Source organism: Pseudonaja textilis, chromosome 2 (genome assembly GCF_049901715.1).
Source record: "Pseudonaja textilis isolate UNSWEBS1 chromosome 2, rPseTex1.2, whole genome shotgun sequence".
NCBI lineage: Eukaryota > Metazoa > Chordata > Lepidosauria > Squamata > Elapidae > Pseudonaja > Pseudonaja textilis.
Genome location: NC_141991.1, coordinates 222,014,682 through 222,027,377, shown reverse-complemented (window position 1 = coordinate 222,027,377; position 12,696 = coordinate 222,014,682). Strand labels below are relative to the sequence as shown.

The 12,696-nt window shown below is 35.7% G+C and overlaps 1 protein-coding gene across 3 annotated transcripts in view; it reads left to right on the top strand.

Moving 5' to 3' along the window:
* Positions 1 to 12,696, top strand: part of VCAN (versican) — a 96,279-nt gene that overhangs the window by 23,823 nt on the left and 59,760 nt on the right. For all 3 annotated transcript variants that reach the window (XM_087927085.1, XM_087927086.1, XM_026718802.2), the window contains exons 3-5: positions 1,709 to 2,086; positions 7,957 to 8,131; positions 8,232 to 8,359. In XM_087927085.1, coding sequence (XP_087783211.1) covers positions 1,709 to 2,086; positions 7,957 to 8,131; positions 8,232 to 8,359 — 681 coding nt within the window. The remainder of the gene's footprint in view (positions 1 to 1,708; positions 2,087 to 7,956; positions 8,132 to 8,231; positions 8,360 to 12,696) is intronic.

The following is a 12,696-nucleotide window of genomic DNA, read 5'->3' as shown; positions in this document are numbered from 1 at the left end:
AATCTAGCAAAACTTACCTTCCTCATGTATCCTGCATTTCTAAGCACACATATTTTAAAAAAGAAAAGCAGTAATGTTTGCAAATAAACTGTGCTCATTTTGTGCTATAGTTAGGCATAATTTATTTATAGATATGTATATGTGTTTCTCAATTACTCTCAATTAAAAGAAAATAAGGGCAGAGCCTGCTTTTATATCTTAATTTGTCAAAACACATTGAATAAATTCACGAGGGGTTAATGTTTGGTAGAACTAGCAAATATGTAGTTCCTGTTCCAGATTCACAGCAGGCAGTTTATGAACAGTATGAACAGTAGCCAACGCTATCCTTAGCCATATACTAATATTGGATGGAAACAGTCTGCTGTAAAGTGTTTGCAGCTGGAGAGATATAAAACGAATGGTAAAAGTTCTTTAATCATGTAGGAACCACCCATAGTTCTTATTTTTCCCCTCCCTTCCTCCAAACTACTGAGGAATATTTTATTTGAGTGATCTGTTAAGTCCCGAGGTTGGAAAGGAAATAATTAAATGGGAACAACTGGCTGTCTGAAATATTTTGCTGAAAAGAAAGAAAATGTTCCTTTTTTCTTAGGATACATGGTAAATATGAATTAACTCTTGCATAGAATTACTCCATAATTTATTTTGCTGTAACATAAACTAACTCAATAATATTCTTGGTCCACAGATCTTACTGGCTAATTCTTTTCACTTGCTTTTGGCAAATGTCTTTCATGCCTTACTTTTAAATATTGGATTTATGTGATATCAGCAGGACACAAGCAAGAAATGGATTTACTTGGTAAAAAGCCAGATCATAAATTTTTATTGGGATGATTGAATTTCAGTGGTCTTTTCTTCAAATCCTGAAGGAGATCCAGATAAAGTATCTTGCCACGTTTAAAGTATAAACTAGATTCTTGCACAGTTCCAAATGTACACCTAAACTTTTCATGAGAAGCCCCTATATTAAAATAAACGTTGGCTCTTCTCACAGTACAGTTTTTTAAAAGAGAAAATGTTAAGGTACAAGGTAGTCCTCAACTACAAATGGAGCCACATTTCTTGTGTCGTAAGTCAAGTCAGATTCAATTTTATGACAATTTTTACAGTGCTTGTTAAGCACTTCCAACTGTCCCAATTGGAAATCAGCAAAAGAGGATAGCAGATCACAATCATGTGACTGCAGGCATCTGCAACCGGTCCTAAATGCAAGCCAGGTGCCAAGTGCCTGAACTGTTATCAGGTGACCATAGGGATGACCATAGGGGTGGTGTGATGATTGTAGGTGTGAATACAGGTCATAAGTCACTTTTTCCAAGGCTATCATAACTTTGAACTATAGTTAAATAATTACAAGGACTACCTGCACTTATTCTGTTTGCTATCTCCAGAACTCCATTATCAGTTTGAATATTCTTTCTTGAATGTTGACTTCATCAGGTCCTAGAACTTTTGAAATGTGATTTGAGCCAGTCAAATGTGTACTTTCTTGAAATGTTTATTATCTTATGTTTTTAGTTTACAATGATAAAATCAGTGTGCCTCCTTGTATTTTATGTCTATCATTTCCTTCTTACTTTCACTGCTGCTTGAGCTCTGAGTTGCAAAGAGAAGGGATAATCCTACTATCCCCTGCCTTATGTATTGAAAAGCTGATCGATCAACTTTTATTAGCTCACTCATATACTGTTGTTTCTTTCAGTGAAAGTGGAGAAAAGTCCACCAGTGAAGGGCTCACTCTCTGGAAGAGCCATCCTCCCATGCTTTTTTTCAACTTTGCCGACTTTGCCTCCAAGCTATCACAATGTTAGTGAGTTTCTCCGGATTAAGTGGTCGAAGATTGAACAGGACATAGGTGGAAAAGATCTCAAAGAAACTACAGTGTTGGTGGCCCAGAATGGGAATATCAAGATTGGACAAGGTTACAAAGGAAGAGTGTCAGTTCCAAGCCATCCGGAAGACATTGGTGATGCATCATTGACTTTGGTGAAGTTACGTGCAAGTGATGCTGGGATTTATCGCTGTGATGTAATGTATGGAATTGAAGATACCCAAGACATTGTTTCACTGGCAGTTGATGGTGAGAATTTCATTTACCATACTTTTGCATTTCTTTGTGAAATTTAAATTACAGTTATTGAATAAAAATGAATTGATATTTTTAATATTCTTCACAGAGAAATAGTAATTTGGCAGCAATATTTTATGCCATTTTCTTTCTTATGGTTTTACTTAGGCTCAGTAAAAATACAGTATGATTTATCAGGCCTTTTCCTCTGTTGTCTTTGAGGGTTCCCATTAAATTCAGCTAGCACAGTTCAGCCTTTCCCAATGAAGGCAGGTGACATCTTAATGTATAGCTTTTCTTTTCTTTTTTACAACCTCATTAAGTCAGAGTGTCAGCAATATATCAACCTTTTTGTGTCTCCTTGACAAATGTAAGGAGATGGGCTGTTTTCATGGAAATCTGCTTCCTTCTTGTATTTGAATTAGCAGCATGTGGAAGGATTAAGTAGCAAAAAGAGAAAATGAATATTGGAAAAGGGATACAAGCGAACATCTTCCATTTTTTCAATTTGGGAAAAGTTCCTTTGTGTGCTTGTAAAAATAAGGGCAATTAGCCCATCAGAATATGATTGAGTATGTAGAAATTATGTGTCATTTTAAAGCTATTTACAAAAGTTTGAAGTGTATATTTCTTAACTACTTTTATGCAGAGAAAAATTTAATTTAGAGGTGCATAGTGCTGAAGTCTGTATTCAAATTATTTTTGCTAATTAATTAAGCTCTTTTTTCTTTAGTCCATGTTTACTTTATCTTTTCTTTTTCAATATACTTTTTTCTTCTTATTCCAAACTTGAATCTCATTATTCCATGATATGCTTCTCTGTACTGAATATCTCTTGCATATTGCAGTCATCTATTTTTTTAACTCCACGCCCATCTCATTTTATCTTTATTTAAGCATTTCCTTTACACTTTGAACCATCTTAGATTTTTCTGCATTCATATCATGTTTCTTTTAGAATCACATTATTGTGTAAGTGCAAAAGATTCATGCCTTGAATTTTCATAAAATGAACAGAGTATCTCTATTGCTTCCCAAGCACATATATTTCTTTGCATTCTCCACTTTCTCTTCTGTGAAACAACCATCTCTTGCTCTTTTTTTGTCTTTTCATTAATAAATTAAAGATGCGTACATACTATAGATCCGGCTTGGAAGACGTGTAAAGGATCTAAGCCATTTAGACATCAAATGAATAGGAGCTAATAATGCGATACAGCTGCTGAAAAAGCTATATGCACTCATGGTGCCAATTTGATATACTTGCATTTTTTGTGAAGCCAAGTTTTGATGAAGACTTTGAACTTTGGGGAAGGGAGGTCTTATGAAAGGATAAATACAGAGAAGTTTTTTGAACATTTTCACATTCATGTCCTTTAATGACATCAATATAGAGATTAGAATTGCTTGATCTTATAGATCTGCCAACTTTTAGGGCTGTTGCAAATATGCTTTGTATTTGGGATCCCATTCTCAAATTTCCATTGCATTCAATTTAAGACTTTATGACTTCAGCACTTCTTCATCAAAAAAAGTGCAAAAGATGAAGGGCGAAGGGGAGTCCATAGTGAGTGAGAAACTTGATTACTGCAAATATCTGATTACTGCATACCAGAAAATTATATCTGCTATCCTATGAGCTACAAATTTGTTATCTAAAAATGCATAATTAAAAGAGACTATCTCCAACTAATTAAAACCAAACTCAGGTACTAATTTGTCTTACCAATCAAAAGATTGCTGGATTTTCCCCTCTTTATAATGAAGAGAAACTAAGAGAAAGCTGGCATGACTTCTCCAGAAATTCCAAAAGCTGGGAACAGTCCAAGACCCATGTATTTATGTTAAATGTACTTGTCCCATGGTGATGGCCATCATTTAAATCAGCTGACCTGATAGGGAATTTTAGGCCATAACAACTAGCACTGGTTAGTTACTTAAAATATTTTGATAATTCTTCCTATATCCATATCAGTGGTGGTATTCGCACCGGATCGGGCGAACTGGTAGCAAGGATTTGGCATTGGTCACCAAACCAGTAGTAAGTTCTGGCTGGCCATGCCCTGACCCGGTCGACTGGTCGCCCCTGGCTCACTTGCCCCACCCGATGCTCGCTTACCCCGTCGGCCTGACTCCTGCCCCTTAAGGTATTTCTTTTTTTCCCCCTTCTGATAATCAGCTGTGCCTGATTTCCCTTGCTGAGACCCAGGAAGGCAAAAATGGAGGGAGGGGCTCAGCCCCCTCCATTTTTTGCTTTCCTGAGCCTCCAGAGTAGCCTTCTGGGAGCAAGAACACACACACCCCCGAGCCCCTTCTGAGGCCAGGAAATCCCAAAACGGAGCATGGAGGGGTGCTATGTGCCCCTCCCATGCTCTGTTTTTTTTTTTTTCCTGAGCCCTATGGGAGCCTTCTGGGAGCAAAAGTGCCCCCCCCAGACTACTCTGAGGCCCAGAAGGCCCAAAACATGGGTGGAGGGGTGGCTGCAAAAAAGGCACGCCCACCCAGTTACATGGCCATACCCACTAAGCCACACCCACAGAACCGGTAGTAAAAAAAACTTGAATCCCACCACTGATCCATATGGGATTTATCCTATGGTACTTCTAATATAAACAAGTTTAATGTACTTGGCTGTTCTAAATCTGATAGTATTAAGACACAGAAATAGGCTGAATCATTTTAAAATGTGATTAACAAACTTTGGATTGCTCCACATTGTCATTGCAAGTTTTGAGGACTGCTACATAAGCTAGATGCTGGTGATGTGGCACTGGGCACCGTTAATGATGACTATAGCACTCTAATATTTCGCAACATTGCCAAATCTAAAAATATGAAAGCATTTTTTTTTCCTGAAGCCTTCCTTTCAAAAGTGTGAGCAAGAAGATTTAAAAGTAAGATTTGGTAGCCTCATAAAGTGATAGCATTTACTTGATGTACTCTCATGGACACAAGGGATTCTTGGATAATAGAATAAAAACAGTTGTTTAATCAATCTTGAAGCCTTTTTTTATCACTGCCTTCTGTTGTCACAAAATCAAGTTGCTGAATATCTCTTATTGGGGTTTTATTGCGGGGGGGTGTACATCTAAGTGCAAAAAAAGAGTGAAGGCCGTTTTGGGCATTAAGCTAGTTAAACACATTCTATAAGCTGCCTGGAGTCATCTATGGTGAAATGAACAGCACAAAAGTTTAATAAATAAATTGATTAAAATAATCAAAGAAAGAATAGGTACCACTTAGAATCATTGAGTAACAGCTTATTGTTATCTAGCTATTCCCAGCCATCTGTACATACACAATTTACAAGCTATTGTAAATAACCATTTCATGTTGGAAAGCAGTTCAGTGTATTCTCTACTGAGCCTCTTTAGTTGTTTATAAAGATTTCATGAAGACTAAAATAAATTATCACTGGCGCACATCAAAGAATGAGGCCCTTTTGAGAGCAAAATTTCAGATATATCCTATTGATTCAGTATTTTTAAATTTGCACATTGATGTAATATATTATAAAGCATTCCCACAGATTCTTAAAAAATCAGCATGCTGAGGCCTATTATTATAATTTGCCTTAAATTGTTCTTAGTTTTATCAAATATTTTATTTGCCCAAATTATAGCAAAACTCTTATACTGCTTGTTTGCTTTTGATTTTCTTAGTAGTGTAACCTCTTCTGAAATCACTACAACAAACAAGAGGAAAAGAAAATGTTTTTTAAAAATCACATCATTTATAAATATAATAATATAATAGAAGTCTTTGACTTTAGTCTCATTGTAGCTTCAAGCAGAATTTTCTAACCACTTCAGCCACTGAATGTGGTAGAATTAGTTCAGTAATTATTGCAGAATGTTGTTATTACTTAATTACAAAAAAGTGTTGAATGGTATGGATATATGAAATTTAGGTTTTGGATCAAAGTAACTTAAAAAGCATCACATTTCTTCTTCCTAGCCATAGAAGACTACTTCAAGAGTAGATTGTCTATTATTTAAAAGTAAACTCATCAGACCTCTAAAATGAGTAAAATTTATACTTAGATAAATTTATAATTTATCAAGATAAACTGTTCCCATTTTTGATAATTTGCTGCATTTTCCTGCTGCAATGCTTTAAACTTTGTTTTTTGTTTTAAAAAGATGCTAGATAGGACATTGAAATGACCTTCTGTTATGATGACTGAGAAAGGAAAAACATTTTAAAAAGGGCATTGTTTGTTCTAATTACTCTGTCCATACAGCTGTGAAGATCTCTGAAATTAGATTGCAATAACCTGTGAATCTGTGAGAAGAAATAAGTCATGAAACTAAATCAGGCTATTACATTTTAACAAAAATAAAGAAGTATGCTGGGCAGATCAATAGCTTCATCTATTTATGACTAAAGCACATCTGAAACTATTTTCCAGTTCATTAACTGAGACAGGGAATGTTATGGTCTGTTGTGCCCAAGTAGCTGACACAAGGCTTAGTGAGAATGGATCAAGCTCTTTTATTGTTAGAGGTAGTCAAGTGAATCTGGGACCCACTGAGTCTTAAACCTTCAAACTTTAGTGAAACAAAGTTTGTATCTTACAAAGAAGTCTTACATAGAAGTCACACGAAACAGTCATGACGTGGTTGCAGGTATATTTATATATATTTCAATACAAAATCAATAGCAACATTCTCCTGAGGGCTGTTCCGAGCATCCAGACATGGGAAGTGCTCCATCTGTCATTCAATAGGCTGAGCTGATTTCTGAGGACACTCCTACTTGAGGCTCCTCCTTAGTGTCCCCAGTTTTTAGCTCAGCCTTCGTTCAGGCTAGAAGCATTTTTCAGGCTAGGTTCCTTATGACATGGTTGCAGGTATATCTATATATATTTCAATACAAAATCAATAGCAACATTCTGTCATTGAAAGTTTAGGAGTTACTGAGTTAATAGCAAAATAAATGATAAAGCTGTTTCCATTATATAATATGTGATAAATTTCATAGCAGTACATATATTTCTAACATATTTGCCCTTTTCTCATAATATTAAGAACATGGCAGAATCTAGACTCCTTCCAAAAGTTGTTAAAAATCTTAGCTGATTTAATAGCAATGTAGATTACCTATGTGAACATTTTTGATACCCTCTTTCATTATAAATGAAATGTCATGAGCTAAATTTCCCATTAACATTTTTGTTCTGTTGATTTCAACATGATTTGGGGTATAAACAGAATAAATAATGTTGAAAATATTTGATTTAGAACTCTTGATGCTTCATATATTAAAAATACACACAAAATAATGATGAAAAATGTAGAATAAAAGGCCAGGACACCTGATCATATTTTAAAATTCTGAATAAAGCCACAATCTTTATATAAGAAATTTAGCCACTTGTTCTGTTCCTTTTTAATTATTTTTTTAAAAAACAAGAATAGAAATAGGTCTGGGAGATATTTGGTCTACTTTTCGCTTCTTTGTTTCTCAGGTGAAGGACCCAAATAGTTGTTGTCAGACTTTTATATTACTCTAATAATTCTATATGACTATCACATTTCATTTTAAGTCTTTTTATCTAGAAGTATAGAAGGCAAAGGATTGACAATTTATTTTTCATGATATCTCAGGAAAATATTTTAATTTGATTCAGTTTTATTTCCATATTGGCCAGAGGCTATTGGAAAAGTACAGAAGTCTGATGCAAAATATGAACAGCAATGGATTCTGTAGCTTGCAGATTTGTAAACTGAGGAAAAAATGCTATAAAAAATATTTGTAATGTTAATAGGGGCATAGAATACAATCTGAGGACCTTCCTAAATGTTATTTCTGAACTTGTTGCCTAGAATAATTTAGTTCTAAATAAATGTTGATGTGATATAAGTTTATTATCTTTGCAGGTGTTGTGTTTCACTATCGTGCGTCTACCAGTAGATACACTCTGAATTTCAAACAGGCTCAGGAGACCTGTTTGGAGAATGGTGCTGAAATTGCAAGCCCCGAACAACTGAAAGCTGCATATGAAGATGGATTTGAGCAATGTGATGCTGGCTGGTTGTCTGATCAATCTGTTAGGTGAGATGATCAAGTGGCTTTTTGATCGTGCATCTAATAGCTTGGTTACATTTACAGTATCTGTCATTCACTTTACTTTATTTCACATACTGTATTACAGATATCCTATTAGGCAACCTAGAATTGGCTGTTATGGAGACATGATGGGAAAAGAAGGAGTTAGATCCTATGGATATCGCCTTTCTAATGAAACTTATGATGTCTATTGCTATGTTGGAAGCATAAATGGTAAGCAAACACTTATCTCTCTCTTTTTTTTAGCACTGCATTGTTGCTAACAAGTTTGGAAGCGCTGAATTACTATCTGAATACTTTAAAGGACAATTAAATTGAAAGTAACCTTGGTAGTATTGTCTGTTGATGATTGCTGAGACTAGGAAATGGTGCACAACTTGTGCTCCACTTAAGGATATTTCAGTAAGGGTTTCAGCCTACTAGTTGAAGTGACTGATATTGGAAATTGCATGGCAGGAATCCTAACCTGTGGCCTGACCCAAAGTTGCATTGCCTTTCACAGATATTAGTAATGGTTACCTTTCATATCAGGAATTTCAGTCAGAATTCTGCTAGTCACCTTTCCAGAAACACCTAAGAAACTATGATAGTTTTTGAATGAATTCTTGTTACTTTTCCCTTTGTAAAGAGATTTATACCAAACATTGCTCCAAACATTAGGGGTAAGTGCCACCTTTCTACACATAAATATAAGTGACCCATAAGACCCATAAGATCCACAACAAAAGCCACGCAAGAAAGATTGAAGAAATCCCTCTAGTTATAATGAATGTTACAATGCAATTAATTACATTATACAACAATCCTGGATGATGATGAGTATTATTCCACGAGTGTTAAAATTAAGTAGAATACTTGATATTGGCAAAAATGATCAATCAGAAATGAAAAAAATGTTCACATCCATTGAGTAAAGTGAGATCAATGCCTCAGGAGCCAATTTAGGTTCTTATTACATTTCATCTACTGTATTTTTCCTTTGAGCAGACAGCTGCTATTGGGATTTTCTGCTTTAGATTCCAATAAATTGGCAGCATTGGGTACTATTAAGTTTGAAGTGTTTAAAATATTTCTGATCTGCCTCTACAGCAGAATTCTTTTGACTGATGCCTCCAAGTATAATCCTGTCCAGTCACTTTGGCAAAAGGCACATTAAAGTTTTTTGAGATAAGAATATAGCTATTGAAGCTTTGCCTTCTCCCATATAAGCTTAAGGAATTTTGGAATTTCTATAATTTGTTCCACCCAGAAAAGAGATCATAATGGAAGGGACAAATGACAGGGATGTGACAGCACTTTATTCATGCTATTTCCTTCTCAAGTGACAGCACTTTATTCATGTTATTTCTTTCTCAAAGGTTTAGATTGTTTCTTTCCTTGTTTAAAATTATACATGACTTAAAACATGAGTAATCTTAAATTATCTGTATACTTTTAAAAATCTCATATCTTTGTAACATTCTCTATTCCCTGCTGGTTTATCCCAAGCAAAATCAGTGGGGAAGCTAAGCAGGAAATTTCAAATTCAAGCCAGTGGGTAGGTAAGTAACTGCTCCTGGGATGGGGAGGGAGCAAAGAGGTATGCAAGAAGTACAGTGAAGGTTGACAGGCTGAAAAGCATGGTTGAGGTCAGGAAGGATGCAGAAGGTATAAAGCGGTGCTCAAGTGAAATGGTAGTCATGGAAGATGCTTGAAGTTGCAGTGCAAATTGTGGAAGGTGTGTGAGGATGTTGCATGGGTCGGGGAGGGTTCACAGGTTATATGAGTGGCTGGTGCAATACAAGCACAAAAGGATTTTGGGAAGACCTACCGAAGCAACTTGTAACTTTCCCTGCTGTCTTCCCCATTGACTTATTCTGCACAAACAATCACTGGGCAAATCACCAGGAAATCGGAAATCATTTCTATGTCCATTGCTTTTTGCCTGCCTGTGGTCATTCTGTTGACCTGTTTAGTAAGGAAATATCTATGAAATAATAGCACAGTTGAAATGATAACACAACAGAACTAGGTTGGCTAGTTCTTAATGTCTTCTTTTCATTTACAATGCTAATTTGTTTGCTATGATTTATATATTTTAATTTTTAAAATCAACTTTGGGACTATGTTTAGTCTGAGTAGAGATTTACAAATAATGTTATTATTAATTAAAAAAACATGTTTCTGCGGACAACAAAATAATTGAATTGTATATCACGAAACGCAAAATTAATGAATCATCTATTTAGAGTTCAGTTTTTTTGACATGGCTGGGAACTGAATTTTTTGCTTTGTTGTTGTTCAAGCAAACTGTTAGCCAGTCTCCTGCTTTCTTTGGAACAGGAGAAATAATTGTGGCAGTGGTTTTTGGTGATGGTGCATGCATCTGTTATTGGTTTAAAAAATTAATCAGATGTCCTTTAAGTTGAATAGTCCAAATATGCAAATGAGCAAATTTGGAGTTTCTTATCAATGCTTTGACTTTGGGGAACAGGCAATTAACCTTGATTAGGAGTCAAGCCAATAGAAATCACATTGCTATATATATATTCAAATAGTGTCTTGGTTTCCGCGTCACTGTTGCTATTGCAAGGCATAGGGAAAGCTAAACTGTTTTGCTCCTGGCTCTATTGTTTGCCTTGAAAATTTTGCTGAGTTACTCTCAGCATGGATCCCAGCTATCAAAACATAGGAGAATCACTCTTAACTCTCAAATCCCACTCCCTTCTTTCTAGCTACTTTTCATTGCTCTAATGTTTGTGGCTGTGTCATTCACAAGTTTGCCAGATGGATTTTCTCTGTGTTTTCCTGGAACATGTGGGAAAAATACATCTAAACTGTTTTGTTTGGGAAACTTTCCTTGGCTCTTGCAGATACATTATTCAGCATCTCCATTTCTACAAAGGGAACAAATCCCAACCTCATTATGGATTGCAGTACTTGCAGATCTAAGCTGAAAGCTTATCCTTTGAATACCTTGTTTGATTTTGATAACATTTGTTATAATTTGATGGATTTAGTGGAAAATGATGGATTTTAATGTAAAAGTTACCAACTTTTCCAAATCAGGTTGTATTTGGAAATTTGGAGAGCCTGTGCCATCACAGTTATTTCTGGAATAGAAAGCTTGACAGTGATCATTTTGCTTTGTAGAATGCTAGCTTTACATTTAACTTTAAAAAACAACAACAAAGTACAACAAAGAGAGAACTAGTGGGTCATATTGGGTGCCCAGGAGAATCTTTATGAGCACAAAATACTTGACACTAAACATAGTATTGAAGTTCATGACATTTTTATTGTTTATTGCTATTTTATTGTTCTGCTGTAATTTAAACATCTGCATAAATCGTATCCTGTTATTGGAAATGTTGAGTTTAAACTCTGGTGTTCTGGCAGGAAAGCCAGCACTTCTGTCTTCACAGTACATAAACTCTGTTCTATGCGATGCCTTTTGAAAGCATTGTATATCCCTACTTCCCCTGAATTCAGCTACATCTACAAGATTTAGATATCTCCATTCATTTACTCATCTCCAATTATAGAAAAATACTCATGATGAATAGAGTTTTCAGTGAAAGAGACTGTAAATTACAAGGACTCTGAAGAATATTGTGTTCCCATAAAATAATGTCATTAGGGAAGTCTGAATACCTCAGTGTTGAGGATTGAGACTATTATCTCAGTTTGAATCTCAACTAGATTATCCCCCCAGGAAATGATAGAAATTAGTTTATATGGAAGACATTATATGAGGGACCATTAAACATTAAATTTGAGTGCTCATACCTAATAATCCTGAACTATTAGGAACTCTTCCTGTTCTTTAAATATGGGTCATTATGATCATATTTATAGAATTCCTTTGCTGATTTGTGCTGTTGTCTGAATTAGAATATGGTTTGCAAAAGTGAAAAACTGCTAAACCAAGAAGCAGACAGTATTTGATCATGAGAAAGATGAACGAGTGATCCTAGTTGAGGTGCTGCATGGAAACTATGAGGGTCTAGATAGGAAGAACCAGTTCCAACTCAATCCTAGCAAGACAGAATGGCTTTAGATTTTTGTGAATCCACCAAGGTCCCATAATATATTATCCTTAATCCTCAGTCTATCCCATTTCCCAAGACAGAGTGCATAACTTGGGAGTATTCCAGGACTCTCAACTCCTCCTCTCAACTCAAGGAGCAGAGTGCACCATGGCCAGAGGGGGCTTTGCCTAGATCCTGTGGGCCAATTGTGCCCATTTATTCCATGGGACATAGAAGTCTTGCTCATGGTTATTTATGCCTTGGTTACTTCTCAATTAGAGCATTATAATGTGCTCTGTTTGGAGCTACTCTTGAACACCACTCAGTAGTTTCAACTCATTCAGAATGCAGCAGTGCACACAGTGTTTTTTCATATCACACTGCACTTTGTGCAACCTGCACTGGTTCCTAGTTCTTTCCAGATACAATTCAAGGTGTTATCACTTTTAAAGACTTACATGACATGACACAAGATAATTGCAGGAGTGCATCTCCCTGAGGATATCTGTCCACTATACCAGGTCACAAAGAATCACATGC